Source organism: Mytilus galloprovincialis, chromosome 4 (genome assembly GCF_965363235.1).
Source record: "Mytilus galloprovincialis chromosome 4, xbMytGall1.hap1.1, whole genome shotgun sequence".
In the NCBI taxonomy this organism is placed as follows: domain Eukaryota; kingdom Metazoa; phylum Mollusca; class Bivalvia; order Mytilida; family Mytilidae; genus Mytilus; species Mytilus galloprovincialis.
Genome location: NC_134841.1, coordinates 7,643,897 through 7,665,529, shown reverse-complemented (window position 1 = coordinate 7,665,529; position 21,633 = coordinate 7,643,897). Strand labels below are relative to the sequence as shown.

At 32.2% G+C, this 21,633-nt stretch overlaps 1 protein-coding gene across 1 annotated transcript in view; it reads right to left on the bottom strand.

The window, feature by feature from the left end:
- Positions 1 to 21,633, bottom strand: part of LOC143071269 (adhesion G-protein coupled receptor V1-like) — a 127,832-nt gene that overhangs the window by 92,240 nt on the left and 13,959 nt on the right. Inside the window, exons 13-29 of the mRNA XM_076245475.1 lie at positions 21,300 to 21,514; positions 20,650 to 20,838; positions 20,135 to 20,285; positions 19,480 to 19,673; positions 17,978 to 18,101; positions 14,186 to 14,440; positions 13,707 to 13,836; positions 12,895 to 13,118; positions 12,198 to 12,418; positions 11,077 to 11,233; positions 9,914 to 10,131; positions 8,232 to 8,356; positions 7,406 to 7,534; positions 6,453 to 6,667; positions 5,805 to 6,040; positions 5,252 to 5,512; positions 4,810 to 4,947 (exon numbers count right to left, since the gene is read on the bottom strand). Coding sequence (XP_076101590.1) covers positions 4,810 to 4,947; positions 5,252 to 5,512; positions 5,805 to 6,040; positions 6,453 to 6,667; positions 7,406 to 7,534; positions 8,232 to 8,356; positions 9,914 to 10,131; positions 11,077 to 11,233; positions 12,198 to 12,418; positions 12,895 to 13,118; positions 13,707 to 13,836; positions 14,186 to 14,440; positions 17,978 to 18,101; positions 19,480 to 19,673; positions 20,135 to 20,285; positions 20,650 to 20,838; positions 21,300 to 21,514 — 3,182 coding nt within the window. The remainder of the gene's footprint in view (positions 1 to 4,809; positions 4,948 to 5,251; positions 5,513 to 5,804; positions 6,041 to 6,452; positions 6,668 to 7,405; positions 7,535 to 8,231; positions 8,357 to 9,913; positions 10,132 to 11,076; positions 11,234 to 12,197; positions 12,419 to 12,894; positions 13,119 to 13,706; positions 13,837 to 14,185; positions 14,441 to 17,977; positions 18,102 to 19,479; positions 19,674 to 20,134; positions 20,286 to 20,649; positions 20,839 to 21,299; positions 21,515 to 21,633) is intronic.

Sequence of the window (21,633 nt, the reverse complement as noted above, 5' to 3'; positions counted from 1 at the left end):
AACCATGATAACTATGAAATTAGTTCACAGTAAATCAAATATGATATATCAATGTACCGGTCCTACTAAAAAGCGCCCGGGAAAAGAAAAAGCGCTCGTAGAAAAGAAAAAGCGCCCTGGGAATAAAATAAAGGGCCCGGGAGAAGAAAATAATAATATTTTATAACAATAAATGTTTTCCTGGATTAAAAAAATCAAAAAAATCATTGCTTGTTTTGTCTACAGTGTGTAGATAGTGGTGTTGCCCTTTTACATTTTAGATTCCAAAATTGTATATATGTAAGTAAGCCATAAATATAAACAAGAGTATATAGAAGAATCATGAACGATATTGTCCTCAATCAAAATGTATATTTCGTTATTAAAAAAAAATAAGTGTCTGAGGTCTTAAATTCGCAACTGCACAGGTGAACACTCTTCAAAGTTTTGTGTTTTATTAAACACATCGATGCACTTGAATTGACATTGGACAATCGTGGAAGGGTTTCAACATGCCTGTCAGTACTCACTAAGAAAAGTTAACCCCACTGCTAAAGCAAATATGATATTCTGGCCTTGTGGAATATACTGTAAAAATTGTAAAATTTATTATATTTTTTTTTTATAAAACCAAAACTGTTTAAACCGTGGCTGCTTATCGGTGATTCAATGTTATTTGTTTTATACCGAACACCTGCTTTTAACATGCATAGTATAATTGTTTTATTTGCTGATGCTGATGCTGATATACATGTGCGTGTCACTTTTACCGTTCTTAAATAATGTGTAACTCTTTTAATTTTATAAAATTAATATGTATCTGTGAATTTAAGTTGTTTTGGCATTTTTCATTTTGATGTCATTTTTGAAAAACATGTCTTTTGATGTCTAACATTTTATAAATCTTCAGCATAAGCTGTGATCCATTATGATCTGTCTTTCGAAATAGTATTCATATATTATTGTTTAAATTGAAACATTCATACTTGTTTTTGTACTTTATTACAAATGTCTATTATCTGAATTTGCAAAATACTTGTCTAAAATATAAAAAAAAAATAGTGTGCATAATAACTTATTTCATCAACACAAAGTTGTCTCATGCCAATACAATTTCTATATATTTTCCCCGGGCGCCTTTTCTTTTCCCCAGGTTTTTTCTTCCTCCGGGCGCTCCTGGGCGCTTTTTAGAAGGACCCCAAAGTACACTTATTTCTAATCATATGGTTATATCCTTGCATTAAAACTCACATTTATTTAAATCATAATGAGAAATAACTGTGGTGCTTTTACTTTTGAAGGAAAAAAACTTTCACTTTTTTTAGGCAATTAGATGTAATAAAATTCTGAAACCATTTATGATTTCTTTGACGGAGTTTTAAGAGACTATGAAATGAAATCCAAATTTTTCTTTTGAGTTTATTAGGAAGAAAAGAGTATAGTTTATATGTTTTTATAACATAGAACATCTGTAAAAATTAGGTATTGGTCTTATAATGTGTTTTGTGCTGATAAAAAAACATTCAGATTAAATTCAGAGTACTAGTATATCAGACTTTGCCACAAAAAAGTCCCATTTATTCTATTTCAAAATAATCCCTAGAGTAAATAATATTTTGCATCTAGAACTAAACAATGACTACTAACTTTCCTTTAAAGGCCTTGGTAAAAAATTTCAGACAAATTCTAGTCAGAACTTGTAAAATTGCTGAGAAATCACATTAATCTAACAAGGATATCTAACCTTACAGTAATTTTTTACATTTAATCATCATTTAAAAGACGTTTTAGAGATTATTGAATTAAAGAGGAATCATTCAAATTTTGTTAAAGTGATAATTTGATGTTAAAATACAATGAATAAAATGAGACTCCATCCAATTGATGTTACCAAGATAATTTAATTGAAAATACAATTGACAATAGAATTGAATTTATTTCTTAAGGTAGAACATTTCATCCTTCTATACATTGATAAACTGAAAGTGACATTTACCACTCATCTTTTAACACGCAAAAATTCCACTTGATGACTTATTCATATAAAATTTGAAGAAATAACACATTTAAAAATATGTCTTTTCAAATAATCAAATGCTTCAATTCTAATCCTCAAAGGGAAAAGTTTATAAATAAAGACTTCTGAGTGTCTTCTGACAGTGTCTGAAAACAAATTCTGTGGTCTTTTTCTCACAGCTAATCCAAATAATTTATGTTTAAACGTGCTTCATGCAAACGTTAACCATGTAATTATGATTAATTAATTCTACTGGGAAGTTCATACAGTTCAAATAAGTGCAATCTACTTTTGATACCAATATTTTTTCCTTCAAATGACGATTTTTAAATATTAATTTTTCTTGGCACAGAATTAAAACATCAACCAAAAATGCTTCATCATTCAATTAAATGCAGATTTATTCATATATATGTAAAGACTTAACCTGCAATGAATTTGAAAAGAAATACACAACTAGCAGTGTGTGCAAAAAGAGGCTCCTGGATTGCTCAACTGGTATAGATATGCAATTAGGACTATTGTTTTAATTTACAACAGTTTTAAATTTAAAATCAGATATAAACAAAAATGTGTCCATAGTACAGGAATGCCCCATCCGCACTATCATTTTCTATGTTCAGTGGCATTGGCGGATCCAGGGGGGGGGGGGGGTTGGAACCCCAACTTTTTTTTGGCCGATCAATGCATTTGAATGGGAACATATAGTTGGAACCCCCCCCTTTGTCCTGGGTTGGGAACCCTCCCCCCTTTTTTAAATGGCTGGATCCGCCACTGAGTGGACCGTGAAATTAGGGTAAAAACTCTAATTTGGCATTAAAATTAGAAAGATCATATTATAAGGAACATGTGTACTAAGTTTCAAGTTGATTGGACTTCAACTTCATCAAAAACTACTTCGACCAAAATTTTTAACCTGAAGCGGGACAGACAGACGGACAAACGGACGAACAGACAAACAGACGGATGAATGGACGCACAAAACAGAAAACATAATGCCCATAAATTGGGCATTAAAACTATAAAAATAAAATTCTTAGCTCAGAAATGGTGATATTGTATACACATAATGATATGTTTATGCCTTACCCTGAAAAGAGCTGCTAGAAATCTGAGAATCAGGATTTATGACTAATTTGTGTCATCTTCAGTAATATAATTGAAACACTTTTTAGTTCATTAATTTTTTTTATATTTGTACCATATATATTATTTTACATTATTTGTATCATATATATTATTTTACATACATATATATATATATATATATTCTGAATATACGTTTAACAATGTGACAGCAGATCTTATTTTTTAATACCACCCAATCAGGGAATCCTTTTCAGGTTCATGTGATTTACTCATTTGAACATTGGTAAACAACTGTTGCCTTAAGTAATAGTATACTAAGAGGTAATGAAAAGAGGGTGCGTATTATACATAAGTGCATACTATATATGACCAAATACGGTACCTAGAATGTTTACCTACTGAGGGTACTGAAAAGGTAATATATTATTGAACCTATATCTTTTACAGACCACAGTAAGGTAGAAGGATGGTGGACCAGTGGTATGTTTATATCTAAGACTAAACAGTGGATGTGGGCCACAGATATCACAGTAAACAAACCCTTCACATTCATCAGATGGGCTTCAAACCAACCTGATGATGATTCCTCTAACTGTGTGTATCTCAGACGAGATGACGACCAACTGTGGAATGACGAACTCTGTACCTCAAAGTTTAACTTTGTCTGTGAAACATGCTTTGGCTGTCACAGACATAATGGCTATTGAAGAATATTTTGTTGTTTCTATTGCTGCTTTACAATCTTATATCAAACTACGTTAAAGACAGCAATATTTTGAAAGACTTGGTTAAAGCCAAGTGAACTGTGGACACACAGCCAGAAAGTGATTTAGAAAAAGAATTGATTTACTGTTGATAGCTTATTTTTAAAATTCTATTTATTTTGTCTTTGCTTTGAATATGTATTGTCTTGTGCTTGGCAGAATAAAAAATATTCCATGCATAAAAAAATTTCATTTGAAAGTTAAACTTAGAATTAACTATAACAGTCGATCGTCTTGATTGAAGCTTAATGTAGTAACAATATGTTGACAAAAGAAATAAAAATATCTTGCATACAAAACATGTTTTATAGCTAATCAGGACCTGCTCATGTATAAACTCTTCTCATATGTATAAACTCTTCTCTTAGGACCTGCTCATGTATAAACTCTTCTCTTAGGAATCAAGAAAACATACTACAAACCAACTTATTTTCAAGGAAAACTTTGTTACGCTTTCAGCTCTTTCTAGCCAACTTTGCAGCAATTTAATTTCACAATTTAAAAATTTACTTGATGTAGGTTTAAAGAAAGATTCAAGTTTTTTAAATTTTTGTGGCAACTTATACGAAAAATTGCGAAAAATAAATTGGCAGCAAATATTAGTTGGTTTACAGTAAATATAATAATGAAATTTTTGTTTTTGACATTCACTTTATGAGCAAGAATATCAGCATGCAAGCCTGGAATGTGAGGATCCCAGAAATATGATTGCCCTGATAAAATTAGACTATTGTAAACATATTAGCAGATCATATGACTGGCAAGACCAAATATAAAATGAAAGAAAATTTAAAAAATTGTTTTGAAATAGTTGAAATAGAACTTATACATAATGTTAAGAATTTTATGACAATGGTGGAAAGCTATCACAAACCATTCACCAGGATTATATTTTATAAGAAACACCATTTCAATATATTTAGAAACCTAAGATTGACAATAGAACTGTTAGAAACATACCTGATAATCTGGAGTGGAAATTCCTGAACTTTTAGCTGTTCCATCAGTTGTCCGCCACTCCACTGTAACAAACCCAGCAGTTCCTTGTGCTCTTACAACCATTAATGCAATTGTTCCTGCCTCTTCATATACTTTTATCTATGAAATTTTTTTTACATTATTTTCACAACATTCAATAATTTTTTATTTTTGATGTAGCATTTCTTCTGATTTGCTGAATATTTTTTGTCTATCAGCTCATATACATAATTTTGTCATGTAACCGTGATGTTACAAAGTTTTTGCATGATTTACTCCCTAAAAACAGAATTAAATTACAAGGACTGACTGCAATATTTTTTTCCTGTTTATTCTAAAAAACCTGAAAAATCATTTTAAATGTGTTGCACATTCTTAATAACTTGATTCCTATTGCAGGTCTTATGTTATTGTTTAAACTTACAGTTGGTTCTTCTGTAGCTACAGGTAGAATTCCTTCATCAGGAGAAGGGGGGTGTGTCCTATTACTGAACTGTAATACTCCATTAGAATGGTCATTCTTTACAATAGTAAACACAGAACTAGATTTGGACAGGTCTATACTGGCTCCACTGGTGTTAGTAGGACCCTGTGAACCATCAGTGCTGGCAACAGTCAACAGTCTGATGTGAAATATCTCATCAACTTCAGGGATATCATCATCTTTGACAGTCAAGATGAAAGTCTGGAGAAAAATGTATAAAATTAATATAACTATTAAACATGTGGCACAGGAATAAATTTTTCGATGTGTTTGTCAATTATCATAAGATATATGCTTATTTGAATAAAGGTTGTTCTAGGAAAGTTGTGTAATATACAGTATGGGTTTTTCTCATTGTTGAAGACAGTACAATTGCCTATAATGTTTTCTCAGGGAGGTCTTCATACTGATGACCATTGTCTGATGTTTGCCTAAAAACAAACTGAATTAACAAATAACCAGGTCCAATTTAAATAAAACATGAACACTTTACCTTAAGTCTTTCTCCAGCATTAAACACCATCATTCCTTTACTTGCTATGAAATCATCTGCAGCCTCTACTTCTCCTGCACCTAGAGACTGGAACACACCCCATGTCACATTCACATTACCATCATCTCCCCTTTGTCTATCCACGGTACAGGAAACAGTAGTGGTTTCCGTGAGTGCCTGACTGGGACTACAAGTACGTATACTAAATACACCATTAGCATTGTCACTCTTCTCAACTGGAAATAAAATAACTTAATTCATTATTTAACATTTTAAATTCTCTAAATTCTTAAAAATCTTTCAAAATAAAAATTCACACTGGTTGTCAATCAATATAATGAGGATAACAGATGACCTCGATTTCAGCAAGAGACTAGGTTAGGCACTTGACTTTTTAGCTATTAAGCACTACCTACTGTAAATTTAGAAATTATTGCAATGTTTTAATTATTGCAAAAATTGAGACAGGGTTATAATTGCAATAATTTAAAAAAACATTTTGAATTTTTTTATATGAATTAAACAGCATTTTTCTCAATATAGCAAAAAGTAAAATTGTATTTGAGTCTAAAATGACAAAAAAGCAATTATAAATGCACGCAATAATTTCTGAATTAACAGCATATCAACTATAGTAATGAATCTTACTTGTAATCCTAGAAATGCGATCAGTCGTGGACAATGTTCCACCATTATTGGCTGTTAATAACATCACTGTGAACATTTCATTGTTTTCTTCCTCCAAATCCTGAGTTGCTGTGACAACAATCGTCTGCTCTCTGAGTGCTTCATGGTAGGAAAGATATCCAGATACAGGGGACAAGTCTGTCTTTGATGGGAGGTTATAAACCTCATTCATTTCTCTATCAATATAAAAAGGAAGAACATAGCAGTGTGGTCGTACGAATATGAATGGTCAATATGATTATGAACAAGAATATCAATAATTTATTAAATTAATTATAGACCAAAAAAAGGCTTGCTACATACTGTGAATTCAATTATTTTCGTTGGTACCAATTTTCATAAAATGAAAAAACCTTGCATTTACGTGGATATGTGATTTTTGTTGTTCTGTCAAAGTCTGTCTGCATACAACTTTATAGAAATTTTTATATTGTTGAACTCTTAAATTTGTGGTTCACTTGTATCTATGAAATCCACGAAAATTGGTATCCAACGAATAATAATGAATCCACAGTATAATCATTGCAAAAAGACCTGTTTTATCTATGGTCGGATTGTTGTCTCTTTAACACATTCCCCATTTCCATTCTCAATTTTACTTTAATGATAATGCTAAAGCTTCTGATAATATGGATTCAACTGTAGCAGTGGTTTTCTTATTGTAAACAGTTATTACAAATCAAAGCATATTTCTTTATGTTTATAATAGAAAAGCCAAACAAATCTATTTTCAACATTTGATATTGTAAAATTATAACATACTTCTAAAGCAGAATTTTACATCATGCTGACTAAATCTCAGAAATAAAAATTTGGAAATCTTATAACATGGAAAGATCTAATGCATTTCATACATGTGTGGTTTCCTATAGCAAAACATAGGTCTATTTAGGAAATTAATTTACAAATCTTACATGGCAGTTAGTTTTCTAGTATATATTCTAACATCCTGCAAATAGCCAATAAACATCTCATTTCCAGGTGCAATGGCTCCTACATGTAACCTTCCTGTCAAATCTATCAAGGGTTGAGAATTTAAAAGTCTGCAATACAAATATTATATATGTAAAAAACACAATATTATCACTCAACACAGGGTCAGAAATTGTTATCATTATTTTTGTTATTTAGTTTTGCCATTTATATTATGATATTAGATATTTATAATCAATTGTATAAAAGTCGTTCTTAAAACCTAGAGCTGCATCTTGGTTTTTAACATAACTAAATATAAGTTATTCATATCTTCAGGATACAAATAAAACTGTCAAACTGCATGTCATAATAAAAAATAATTTAAGATCTGAGTACACATGTATCTTAAAGTTGCAATCACATGAATTCAGCTTTTGGTTTTCCTGTTTGCATGGTTTTGCACATGTCAATTTTGGGGCCCTTTATAGCTTGCTGTTTGGTGTGAGCCAAGGCTCTGTGTTGAAGACCATATTTTTGACCTATAATGGTTTACTTTTACAAATTGTGACTGGATGAGAGTGTTTTCTTATTGGCACTCGTCTTCTTATATCTATGTCTACGGAAAACTGGACAAGGAAATAAATTTCTATACACGAAAACACAATGAAATTATTATTACAGTCATATCAATAAGTTTAATCAATCTGAAACAAAAATCTTTTGACTTTGAGTAAAAAAATCTTCATGTAGATAGAAGTTTCCTAGTTTTGATGCAATACTGTTTTAATATGAAATTCAAACAGACACCAATACAAATATACTTACTTAGTACCAAGGACTCCACCATCTAAGTAAAATGATACAGAACTACTATCTACTGTAACTAAGATATGATGCCAGCCACCATCTTTTATGTTAGTATTTGTTGTAACTGATATCTGCTGGTTGTTCTAAAATAAAAGGAAGTTAAAAGCATCTAACTATCTGTTCTCTGATAATACATTTAATTCTATTTCCTTGTGATTTAATTATACATATTTCAGAGTCTGAAGAGTATTATTTTTTATGCTGATTCTTGTTGTGTTTGGTGATATATCTGTTTTGAAACATAATGGATGTAAAAATACTTATCACTATACCAAGAGTGAATGCTCTTTTATGTCTCAACTGCTGCAATATCAAGTTATAATGACATTTGTCAGATAGACATTTAAACATGTTAAACAACATCCATTTAGATTTGGTAATTGTGGGTAAAACTGAAGATCAAATATCAGGGGATCCAATATAGGTATTCTTTAATTTGTCAAGATCAGTTGCATAAAAAGTTCTACATTTGGCTCTCCCAACTTTCGTCACAGGCAAGACAATAAAGAACAAGTAATATTATTTGATAACAAGTGACATTACTGAAACAGATAATTTTTTTCTATTTTCATATCAATTCGAAGGTGTAGGTCCGGTAGGGGCGATTTTGGCCTCAAATTTCAGGTTCATCTGACAAAAGATTTGTACACTTTTTAAACACTTCAGTGTCTATTTCAGTTGATTCACTTAGTTTTTGTGAAAGATTTTAACTGATTTACCGGTACTCATTCAAGCTCTGATTCAAGCTCAATTATGAAAAATCTATCAAATATGCCAAAAAATGTCACTTTTCAGATGTTTTTTGTTAAAATTGAAAGTGGGCGCATCCGTGTTTATCCTCAACCTTTATATATGTTATGTATTATCATCAAATACAACATACATTTCAATATTAAGAATGAACACAAATGCCACCACTTTCATTTTAGACGGAAACCGTCTAGAATTTAACTAAAATTGTGAAGATTTCAGTAATTTAGCATGACTTAATGATGCTAGTACCCAATATATGTGCATTGTATTGTCAAAAACAGCCCATATTTATGTAACACAAGCATTCTTCTTTCAAAAAAATAACTTAAAGTTGACATTTAACAATTTTGTAAAACTGCCATATTTTGGGGCCTACTCCTTTCAGGATAATAGATAGTATCTCATACTGAACATTTTCTTTACGAGAATTGTGATTTAAAAAGGCAAAAATATAGTTAACTAGATGTGTCAAAGCAACACGAATGGCCCCGTCTCAAATTGTTAAAAAATCTTCAATTTCTGAAACATATGTGGACACAAACATGATGGTAGTCTCACATGCCAAAAATCATCCCAATATCTGAAAGCATTTAGAAAAAAAGTCCATATAACTGTGAATTCAACAATTCATCAAAGTCCAAAGCCCGTAATTTCGGCAAAAATTAGCAGAGCGGAACAAAATTTAAACTTGATCTGTAACTCATCATAGTTAACTCACATACCAAAAATCAGCCCAATATCTGAAGGCGTTTAGAAAAAAACTGTATAATGGTTTGTTGTGGAATGACGGAATGACGGAATTTCGGAATGACGGACAAGGGTATAACTATATGGCACAGACAACTTCGTTGTGGGGCCATAAAAAATCATTTCAACTCTCCACTTACACTACTTCCTGAAACAGAATAACCAAACAAGAATATGGCACCACTGTTTCCTGTAGTGACCTTGAGTGTATAGAAAAACCTTGACCCATCATCTGTGGTCTTGGCAACAATGTAACTGTTAAGGTCAGCAAAAGGTTGTATCCATGCACTGATTGTGTATCCATTCTTTAGGTCTTCTGGTGGTGGCTGACGGTCACTGGATACTGTCAGATAGCTGTCTATAAAAACAGATACACAAATATTTAAAAAGAACTGCATTAACCTTCTGATTGGGTCTGTCGTATAAGCCTTAATTGTCATATTTCAAAAGCTTTGAAAATTTACAGCTGGTGCTTTTATATTCAAAACACTTGTTTTTGGTAATATGAATATTTTTATTTTTGTTATTTTTTTTTAAGCCCTACACCTAAAATGCCCTATCTCTATTTGTGACAGTTAATTTCATATTAATTTTCTCTTGTTTCGGATTATCACATTTCAAAAACATTTGAAAAGGGAAATCATTCCATTTCTATTTGTTTTGTATTAAAGATAAAATTTAATGGCCAAATTTACTTGTTTAAAATATAAATAGTTTAAATATAAAAGCCATAGGCAGCAGACACCACTATGGTCACTTTTTAGGAAAATCAACATCTTTAAGAATTAATGATAATTCCTGTTGAGTATATTCCATAATATAAAAGAATTTGATGAGACTCAACAAAGTGAGAGGTTTACCGCTATAAAACCAGGTTTAAGCCACCATTTTCTACATTTGAAAATGCCTGTACCAAAAATTAGTCAGAAATATGACAGTTCTTGTCCATTCGTTTTTGATGTGTTTTGTCATTTGATTTTGCCATGTGATTAGGGACTTTCCGAATTGATTTTCCTCTGAGTTCAGTATTTTTGTGATTTTACTTTTCACAGTGATCAATTCTAAAGAGGTAATACAGGAAAAAAGAAACAAAGGGGAGACAATTCTAAAGAGGTAATATGGGAGAAATAAAACAAAGGGGAGACAATTTTATCATAATTGATTTTTATTACTGTGATTTATATACACTTTTGTCTCTGTGAATGGTCTACAATTTCCCTGTTTGTGATTCTAAAAAATGGGGAAAGGTGGAGAGACAATCAATAAGAACTTAGCCACACCTTCAAGGAAGTTTATTACTTACTGACAGCCCCATCGAAGTACATAACATCTGTCCCTGTGTATGGTCTACGTTTCCCTGGAGTTTTCCCCACATCTGATGATGGTTCAGCAATAAGAAGTAAATCATAGACAGATGGCATAGTCACTGCAACCTGATATGTATAGATCTCCCATACAACCTGGAAAACATCAGTAGAAGCATTGAATAACATACAAGTTTATTCTTTATATAATCACAATTAGCTACAGTAAAGTAAAAAACATTGAGAGGTTTTTACATACATGTGAAACAATGCATTCATGTGAGTAGCCCAATAATACTAACTAACATTCAGTTATCTGATATTAACATTCCTGTAATGATAATTATTAACCCAGCATTTTTGTACATTTTTTAAAAGTCACATTAATAAATGCATGCAACAATTTGTGAATGCGCAGTATTGATATCTCTTCTTATCAAAAGAAGAGAACAAAGTCACACTAAAATGTTTTTTTCTAAATGCTCAACCATGATAATTAAGGAACTGACTTTTTTGTTGAAACTTGTTTGTGAAAGGTCTACTACAGTTACTATAACAACCATATACTCCATCAAAAACCATGAAAAAAGAGGTGTAGGTTGGTTGAACCTGCCCAGCTGTATATGAAAACCTTGAAAATGAGGACTAGGACTACAAATATATACAAGACAGACAAAAACACTGTATATTTTTGAAAGTGTTTAATGGATCACTAATGATGAAAAAAATATCAGAATGTAACTTATGGGTCTAGTGAACATTAAACAATAATTTATACTTTTTAGTATAGTGCTAAAACAATATTATAGTCCTAATACTTACCTGGACATTCCCAAAACCTTAACAATATTATAGTCCTAATACTTACCTGGACATTCCCAAAACCTTAACAATATTATAGTCCTAATACTTACCTGGACATTCCCAAAACAATATTATAGTCCTAATACTTACCTGGACATTCCCAAAACCTTAACAATATTATAGTGATAAAACTTACCTGGACATTCCCAAAACAATATTATAGTCATAATACTTACCTGGACATTCCCAAAACAATATTATAGTCATAATACTTACCTGGACATTCCCAAAACAATATTATAGTGATAATACTTACCTGGACATTCCCAAAACCACCCATCCTCCTCTCTACCACAAGTTTTGCCTCAGTTTTACTCTGTTCTCCAGGATAATAATCTTCTGCTATGGTCACTTCTGTAGAATTATAAGCAAAGGCAAATCTACCATAGGGATCATCACTCTCTTCAATGGTCAAGGTCACTTCTAGGTCTGTACCAGCCAATGAGGCTAGCTCTACATCTGTTCTGCCAACAACAACTGAAATGATATAATTATTGACTGTCTAGTACTTGATACTCTGTAAAGTAAGTAACAATCTGAAAATACTGATTCTAAGTGCATGTTTGCTGACAAGGATCTGACACAGGCTGTGTAGTTAGAAAAGAGTGCATTTTTGTAGGAAATATGACAACATGCCCTTATTGATATAACATAAAAGACAGCATGTTATTCTTCGGTAAATAAGGTTGCCTGAATGATAACAAGAATAGAACCAGCCTTGCAATTATATTAGCGGTCATAAAACTTAGTACTAAGCATAAGGTAGTTTGATTTTTGTATTCAGACTCAGAATTCAACCAATCAAATAGCTGGATTTGGTGTTTCAAGAACAAATTTTGTGCTCATAGTACTGAGTAAAGTTTTATGACTGAGAGACAAACAGATCTAAATATATCTATACCAACAAAAACTTACTTAAATGAGTAAAGTCTTTTAAAATAAACTTAAATTACCTTCAATATCATGTAGTCTCACTGTGTATACTCTTTCTTTCTCAGGTGCCAGATCAGATCTAGGGAATATTGTAAAAGTCTGTCTATGTAATCCTTCAGTAAATAGTACTGTTCCATTGGATTTGTCAAACTGACTGCCATCTGGTGGCATTTTATTGGTCAGTACATCGATTATCTCCCATGATACCTCTATTTCTCCATATACACCACCATCTCTCAATATTCTATATGAAAAATGTAAATATACTGTAGAAGCAGAAATTTTTGTTGAGGATTAAATTTCGTTTATTTCGTGGAAAGAATATATTCACAATATTAAAACCCCCATGAAAATTTAACATTTATATAATATTACTTCCATTTATTTGAATCCACGAAATTAAATCCCCATGAAATCTTATAAAGACACAAAAACACGAAACTTTAACCCCACAAAAATTAGTGTTTCTACAGTAATTGAGATACTACACCAATAGCATATAATTTTTTGGTAGAATATATCTTTTTCTTTAGTAAATCAATGCTTGATAATAATGCAATGTACTGATAATCGTATATTAATTTGTTGAGATATTTGCCACTGATCTTCATTCTTCAACAATTAAGCAGTATTAAATAGTTGACAAGATGTATTCAGTCTTAATCATTTGCACTTTACACATCAAAACCTCTTAAATTTTATGGAGGATACAAAAAAGTTTAGTTTAGAAAAAAAGATATAAATCTATAAGAAAACTATATTAGTGGGATGGCAAAACAATGCACATGTGTTCTTCAGATATAACAATGAAAAAACAAAATGAAATATTTACGTAAGTTCCAGGTGACTTCCTTCTTCCACTCTGACTGAGAAAGGAGGTGACAATTTAAATATTCCATAGGCATTGTCATTGGCAAGAATAACTATACTACAGTTAGATCCTCTAGTTGTCACTAAATCTCCTGAAAAATACATAAAAAGTATATAATTAACCTGCAATTCAATAAAACTTAAATCGACTCTTTTCTAGTATGACAAGTTGCTAAGAACCAAATCAGAATCATATAAGGAAAAAATAATCAGAAAGTACTAAACAATGCCCTACCATATAAAGTATAAAAGTAACAACCCGAGAGAGGTCAATAACATAGCAATTTTCCTGAGACATTAATAATATGATTTTACAACATGGTTATGTTTGATATACAATGTGTTTTATTGCCATTGTTTTACTTAACTATTTTTTTCTAATTCATGCAGTTGATTTCATTTAATAACGACAAAAAAAAAAATTAAACAAAAAATCTTTACCCATTATTTGGAATATTTCAATAAAAAATGTCTCATTTCCTTCTGGTAAAGTATCTTCATTGATGATCACTTGAAAAGACACATCAGTCTTTCCCACAGCAAATACAGCATCCTGATTGGTCAGTTTGTTGTAGTCACCAACCAATGCTGTGCCATCTAGAGTTTTGTACTTGACTGTTTCCTGTTTACTTGCATCTCCTTCTCTATGTATTGTTACTGTTAACAAAGATCCTTCTGCTACATGGTAGACTGACTCTGGCAAAAAATAAGTAAAGGACCTGAGGAAAATGTCCCAAAACAGAAGAGAACAAAAAAAGTTTCAAATTGTTTGCTGACAACTTGATTAACAAGTGAAACTGCGAGCTACTGCTCACTGATGATACCCCCGCCGCAAGTGGATAATATTAATAGTGTAAAAATATGCAAGTGTTCGGTAAACAGGAAGTTGTCAAGTGATGAATCTGAAAACGCATCACACGGTATAGCTGACTTATATAAATCCTGAAACCAAATTTCAGAAATCCTTGTATTGTAGTTCCTGAGAAAAATGTGACGAAAATTTTCAACTTGGCTATCATGTGTAAAATCATACAAGTGTTCGGTAAACAGGAAGTTGTCGAGTGATGAATCTGAAAACGCATCACACGGTATAGCTGACTTATATAAATCCTGAAACCAAATTTCAGAAATCCTTGTATTGTAGTTCCTGAGAAAAATGTGACGAAAATTTTCAACTTGGCTATCATGTGTAAAATCATACAAGTGTTCGGTAAACAGGAAGTTGTCAAGTGATGAATCTGAAAACGCATCACACGGTATGGCTAACAGATATAAATGTTGATACCAAATTACAGAAAGGGTGGATGTGTAGTTCCTGAGAAAAATGTGACGAAAATTTTCAACTTGGCTATTATGTGTAAAATCATACAAGTGTTCGGTAAACAGGAAGTTGTCAAGTGATGAATCTGAAAACGCATCACACGGTATGGCTAACATATATAAATGTTGATACCAAATTACAGAAAGGGTGGATGTGTAGTTCCTGAGAAAAATGTGACGAAAGTTTCATGGGACGGACTGACTGACGGACGGACTGACGGACGGACTGACGGACGGACTGATGGACGGACTGACGGACTGACGGACGGACTGACGGACAGACAGAGGTAAAACAGTATACCCCCCCTTTTTTAAAGCGGGGGTATAAATATAAACCATGGTTTATTATGGTGTTTTTTACTGTCTATACTTTAAAGAATTTGTTTACCTTTTTTTATAAACTTAACATGATCTAACATTGATATGCAGTTTAATTTTACTGATTTATTCTTATTAAAATGCAAAAGAATATTCAGAGGCTGGTCCTTATATGTAATATAATGCAACCATTTCTGAAATATCACTGCAAAGACCTGTGCTATTTTGTCAAAATACTAATGATGTACAGTCAAGCAAATATCTTTCATTTATGTAAATTCTTTGTTCTCTTAATATCTTTTCATTTAAATTTAGTATCTATAAGGTTCAGTCTGCATTAAAAATAAGAGGGGAACATGCTGATTCAAATGAACATTTACCTAGAGCTTGATAACACTGAATTATCTCCCCTGACTTATAGCTTTACAGTGCAATGTGTCCAGGTTTTAAACGATATTTTCTTAGCTATCTCCCATGTGTTTAGAACTCATTGCATGACAATCTTATCCTCCTCATTACTGCCTAATCTGACTCAAAGTAGCAGTTACATGTTTTGTGTGAGAGTTTTATATGGGTTTATTGATCACAAGTTTATACTTTTGTTGGTATTCATTTGATTAATGATGAAAAACGTAAATGACTTTTGTTTAAAAATATTTGATAATGTGATAACAATTCCTGCAGATATAATTTGTCATTAGATTACTGCTATTGTTATTTGGCGATTATGCTATTTCAGGATACCACTAGTGCAACAACTATATCATATAAGAATATGAAACTAGAGGCTCTAAAGAGCCTGTGTCGCTCACCTTGATCTTGTGCAAATTAAACAATGGACACGGATAAATTCATGACATAATTGTGTTTTGGTGATAGTGATGTGTTTGTAGATCTTACTTTACTGAACATTCGTGTTGCTACAATTATCTCTATCTATAATGAACTTGGCCCAGTAATTACAGTGGAAAATATTTTCTAAAAATTTACAAAAATTTATGAAAAATGTTAAAAATTAACTATAAAGGGCAATAACTCCTTAAGGGGTCAATTGACTATTTTGGTCATGTAAACTTATTTGTAGATCTTATTTTGCTGAACGTTATTGCTGTACACAGTTTATCTCTATCTATAATAATATTCAAGATAATAACAAAAAACGGCAAAATTTCCTTAAAATTACCAATTCAGGACAGTAACCTAACAACGGGTTGTCCGATCCATGTGAAAACATCAGGGCAGATAGATCTTGACCTGATAAACAATTAAACCCTGTCACATTTTCTCTTAATGCTCGGTTTTTGAGTTATAAGCCAAAAACTGCATTTTACCTCTATGTTCTATTATTAGCCGAGGCAGCCATTTTGGTTGATTGGCCAGGTCACGCCACACATTTTTTAAACAAGTTACCCAAATGATGCTTGTGGCCAAGTTTAGTTTAATTTGGCCCAGTAGTTTCAGAGAAGAAGATTTTTGTAAAAGATTACTAAGATTTACGAAAAAATGGTTAAAAATTGACTATAAAGGGCAATAACTCCTTCAGGGGTCAACTGACCATTTTGGTCATGCTGACTTATTTGTAAATCTTACTTTGCTGAACATTATTGCTGTTTACAGTTTATCTCTATCTATAATAATATTCAAGATAATAACCAAAAACAGCAAAATTTCCTTAAAATTACCAATTCAGGGGCAGCAACCCAACAACAGGTTGTCCAATTCATCTGAAAATTTCAGGACAGATAGATCTTGACCTGATAAACACTTTTACCGCATGTCAGATTTGCTCTAAATGCTTTGGTTTTTGAGTTATAAGCCAAAAACTGCATTTTACCCCTATGTTCTATTTTTAGCCATGGCGGCCATCTTGGTTGGTTGGCAGGGTCACGCCACACATTTTTTAAACTAGATATTCCAAAGATGATTGTGGCCAAATTTGGATTAATTTGGCCCAGTAGTTTCAGAGGAGAAGATTTTTGTAAAAGATTACTAAGATTTACGAAAAATGGTTAAAAATTGACTATAAAGGTCAATAACTCCTAAAGGGGTCAACTGACCATTTTGGTCATGTTGACTTATTTGTAAATCTTACTTTGCTGAACATTATTGCTGTTACAGTTTATCTCTATCTATAATAATATTCAAGATAATAGCCAAAAACAGCAAAAATTCCCTAAAATTACCAGTTCAGGGGCAGCAACCCAATAACGGGTTGTCGGATTCATCTGAAAATTTGAGGGCAGATAGATCTTGACCTCATAAACAATTTTACCCCTGTCAGATTTGCTCTAAATGCTTTGGTTTTTGAGTTATAAGCCAAAAACTGCATTTTACCCCTATGTTCTATTTTTAGCCATGGCGGCCATCTTGGTTGGTTGGCCAGGTCACGCCACACATTTTTTAAACTAGATACCCCAATGATGATTGTGGCCAAGTTTGGTTTAATTTGGCCCAGTAGTTTCAAAGGAGAAGATTTTTGTAAAAGTTAACGACGACGGACGACAGACGACGGACGACGACGACGGACGACGAACGCCAAGTGATGGGAAAAGCTCACTTGGCCCTTCGGGCCAGGTGAGCTAAAAATGTAGATACCTTGGAAGTAAACAGGGAAATCATTTTGGTTAATAATGATAGTGAATGTCTGTCTAGAACCAAGCTCAGCACCTCCAGTTGGATTATTTAACTGTATGGTGAAATTTTCTGCTGATTCTGGTATCTACAATACAGGAAGTTAGAATCAGAAACTATAAATATCAATCATGTCGGTAACAAACACTTTGGGAAAAAAATAACATACAAAGCTTTTTATTAACCATACTATTATTCCATGATATGCTTTCAATAAAAGGGAAGTCATATGTCTATTTCTAAAAAAAATCAAAGGTGAATTAGACTTAACAAGAATGTGTCCCCAGTACACGGATGCCCCACTCGCACTATCATTTTCTATGTTTAGGGGACCGTGAAATTGGGGTCAGAACTCTAATTTGGCATTAAAATCAGAAAGATCATATCATAAGGAACATCTATACTAGGTTTCAGGTTGATTGGACTTCAACTTCATCAAAAACAACCTCGAACAAAAAATTTAGCCTGAAGCCGAACAGACGAATGAATGAACGGACAGACAGACAGACAGACGAACGAACGAATGGACGCACAGACCAGAAAACATAATGCCCCTCTACTATTGTAGTTGTGGCATAAAAATCAGCAAAGCTTTCAATAATCTGTTTTTGTCACATATACAAAAGAGGTAATAACAACAACTAAAATAGTTGTTATATAATCATTTTTAAAATATTCTTTCAAACATGAATTAGACACAATCTATTTATTGTTTGTCCTCAAGAGGGCAATCTCAAACATAATTCAGTCACATTAAATCTCTTTTGACAGCAGCCCAATATGATTCCACATTAATATTCTTAAAAGTTTGATCTTTTTCTTCTGTAAAAAGCCTCATCCCATCTCTGATAAAAAGACTTAGGGCTTTTGACTTCAGCTTTTTATACACACTAAGCTAGAAATCTAACTCAATGAAACATATATCTTATCATTAGTCAAATTTGTTTTGAAAACACCATAATTTTGTGATATAAAAAGCTAATTATTTAAGTCATAAATCTTTCCTTTTTGTCTCCTCTCATAGACTTTGAGATTGTATACTACCATTTAGGAGTACTGAGTAGCCCATGACAATGCCTAATACTCTTAAGATCTTCAAGGTGGAACAATCGTATTGCCTATATTAAATCAAAAGAAACAGACAACTGATTATCGCTATTTTAAAAATTTCCTTTGTTTTTAATCTTACTGACTGATAATAATTTTTCTCAGCATAGATATGAAAAATTGATGAAATTAATGAAATTAACAACATTGTCATAGGTATAATAGCGATAAACAGATTACCGGTATCATTAGTTTTTAATTGAGGGGTTCGTACCCCTTACCCCCACCCCCACCCCACCCCTTGAAAACAAATAAACAAATAAAGGCTCAAGAAAGAAAAAAATAATCTCATTGAGCTGACCAAAGATAATCTATAATTATGTTCCTTATCTAGAATGTAAAGCACATGTATTAATTACATCATCAGGAACTGTGGTGATCTGTATTGTTCCTTGACCTTGACTTTCACCAAATGTAATTGACCCTGACAAAGGAGTCAAATCCTGCTGGTTACTAGGTATAATATCCCATGCTACTGTAATACTGCCAAATGTTCCCTGGGTTCTCTGTACTGATATCAAATTTGTAACAGTTCCACTCAGGGTACTCTCATCTAAAAAGATATTTTTACTAATATAGTACATATATATCTATTACACCTCTACCCAGGGGGTTTGAGAGGTTCATACCCCTTACCCCCACCCCCACCCCACCCCTTGAAAACAAATAAACATTGTTAAAGTCCATGTTCTCTTTGAATTGAAACTGTTTAAGTTGAGTATGATTGTATCTAACACCCACCCCCTTTGGAAATTTCTAACTACAGGCCAGTCTAATAAACAATATTCAAACATTTGAAATTATATACTTAAATGTCATTCAAAGTAAGTGTGAGTATGAACATTACTGTATTGAGTTGAAGCCATTATCCTTAATATGAAAAAATAATCAACGAACAAGGTGATTCAATGTTCATTTACAGACTTACATGGTTAAATTGTGTTCCAAATAATGTCACAACTTCTTTTAAAACTTACTTAATTAATAATTTTTTATTTTAAATCTAATAGTTACCCATATAAAGAACTGGAGGATCATCTTCAAATTGGATAAGCCCATAGGGGTTATCATTCTCAAGGATATCTATAGTTATCTGTGACCTTGACCCTATATCTGATGTACTGTTACCATAGCTGTTTAATGTCAAAGTAAACCTTTCTTCTTTCTGAAATAAACAAGTGAAATTGGTATTCTGTCAAAAATAAATAAACTTCTTCATTCAATCATTCCCTCCCTCTCCCCTAAAATAACAAAAAGACATCTAAAGATCAACTCAAGTCATGTACAATTTATAAGGGTATATAAGTCATGTCAAATTCCAAATCATCCTAATTTAGACAAGTTGTGAATAAAATGAATAAAAATTACCAAATATCTGGAGATGTTGGGGTTAACTCAATGAGATGGCAACTCAATAACACAAATTACTAAACACATATCAAGTCCTTCATTCACCAAACCTCTTTCCTTGAAATTCCCCCAAAAATTCCAGGAAACTTCTTCTATAGCTTACATTAAAAATGACATACCTCTGGAATGCCATCAGCTATAGGTAAAAGGGCAGCAGACATCTTGATGATACCAGGTTCAAACTTGAGTACATTAGTATAGCCATAGAATTCTGCTGCTCCATTAGGGACAACTGTGTACTGTACATGTCTAGTGACTAAAGAACCACCATTTCTGTCAATAACTATATCTATAGGAGAACTGCCTTCCTACAAGTATGTGAACAAATCATTCAATTGTTAAACTTTGTTGTTACCTTACTGGAATGATACAGAATTTTAGTGTTTCTACTTGTAGCAAGAAAACAAGTTTTGTCACACCAATTTATCTTTTTATCTTATTAAGGCATGTTATAAAACCTATCTTCTCATTTTTTATTTCAAAATTCTATCCCAATGATTTCATTTTATGCACAAAAATGAGTTTTTTCATGAAAAATCTATACAAATTTGGCAAGTTTGCATGACTTCAGTTTGGAAAATAGCACGGTGACCACTACTTTTTATCAAATTTTTGAAAAAAGCATAGTAAAATCTTCCTTTTGGCAAAGTATAAGAAAATTCCATCTGAGAAAATATATACTGATGATCCATAAAAGCAGATGACTTCATGCATAAACAAATAAAACTTGAGATATTAATTGGCAAGAGATAATAATAAATAAACTTACTTTAACTTGGTATGAATCTTGCATATCTGATGAAAACTGAAAAGTTCCTCCTGGGTTGTCATTTTCAAGAATTATGACCTTGACTTGTGTTGCACCATGTTTTAAACGCTGTGTATCAGATGGACTGACATAGGTCAAGGTCACTGTCAACTCTTCATTAACCTCAGGTAAATCATCTGGATTAATCAGAATGGTAAAGTCTGCCTCTGATTTGTCTGCAAAGGAAATATATTATTATGTATAGTCTGCTACTATGACAACAAAACCAGATTTGAGATCATTAATTTATAATCCTGATTTTCTCAATCATCATTGGTTAACCTTCAATACTGTT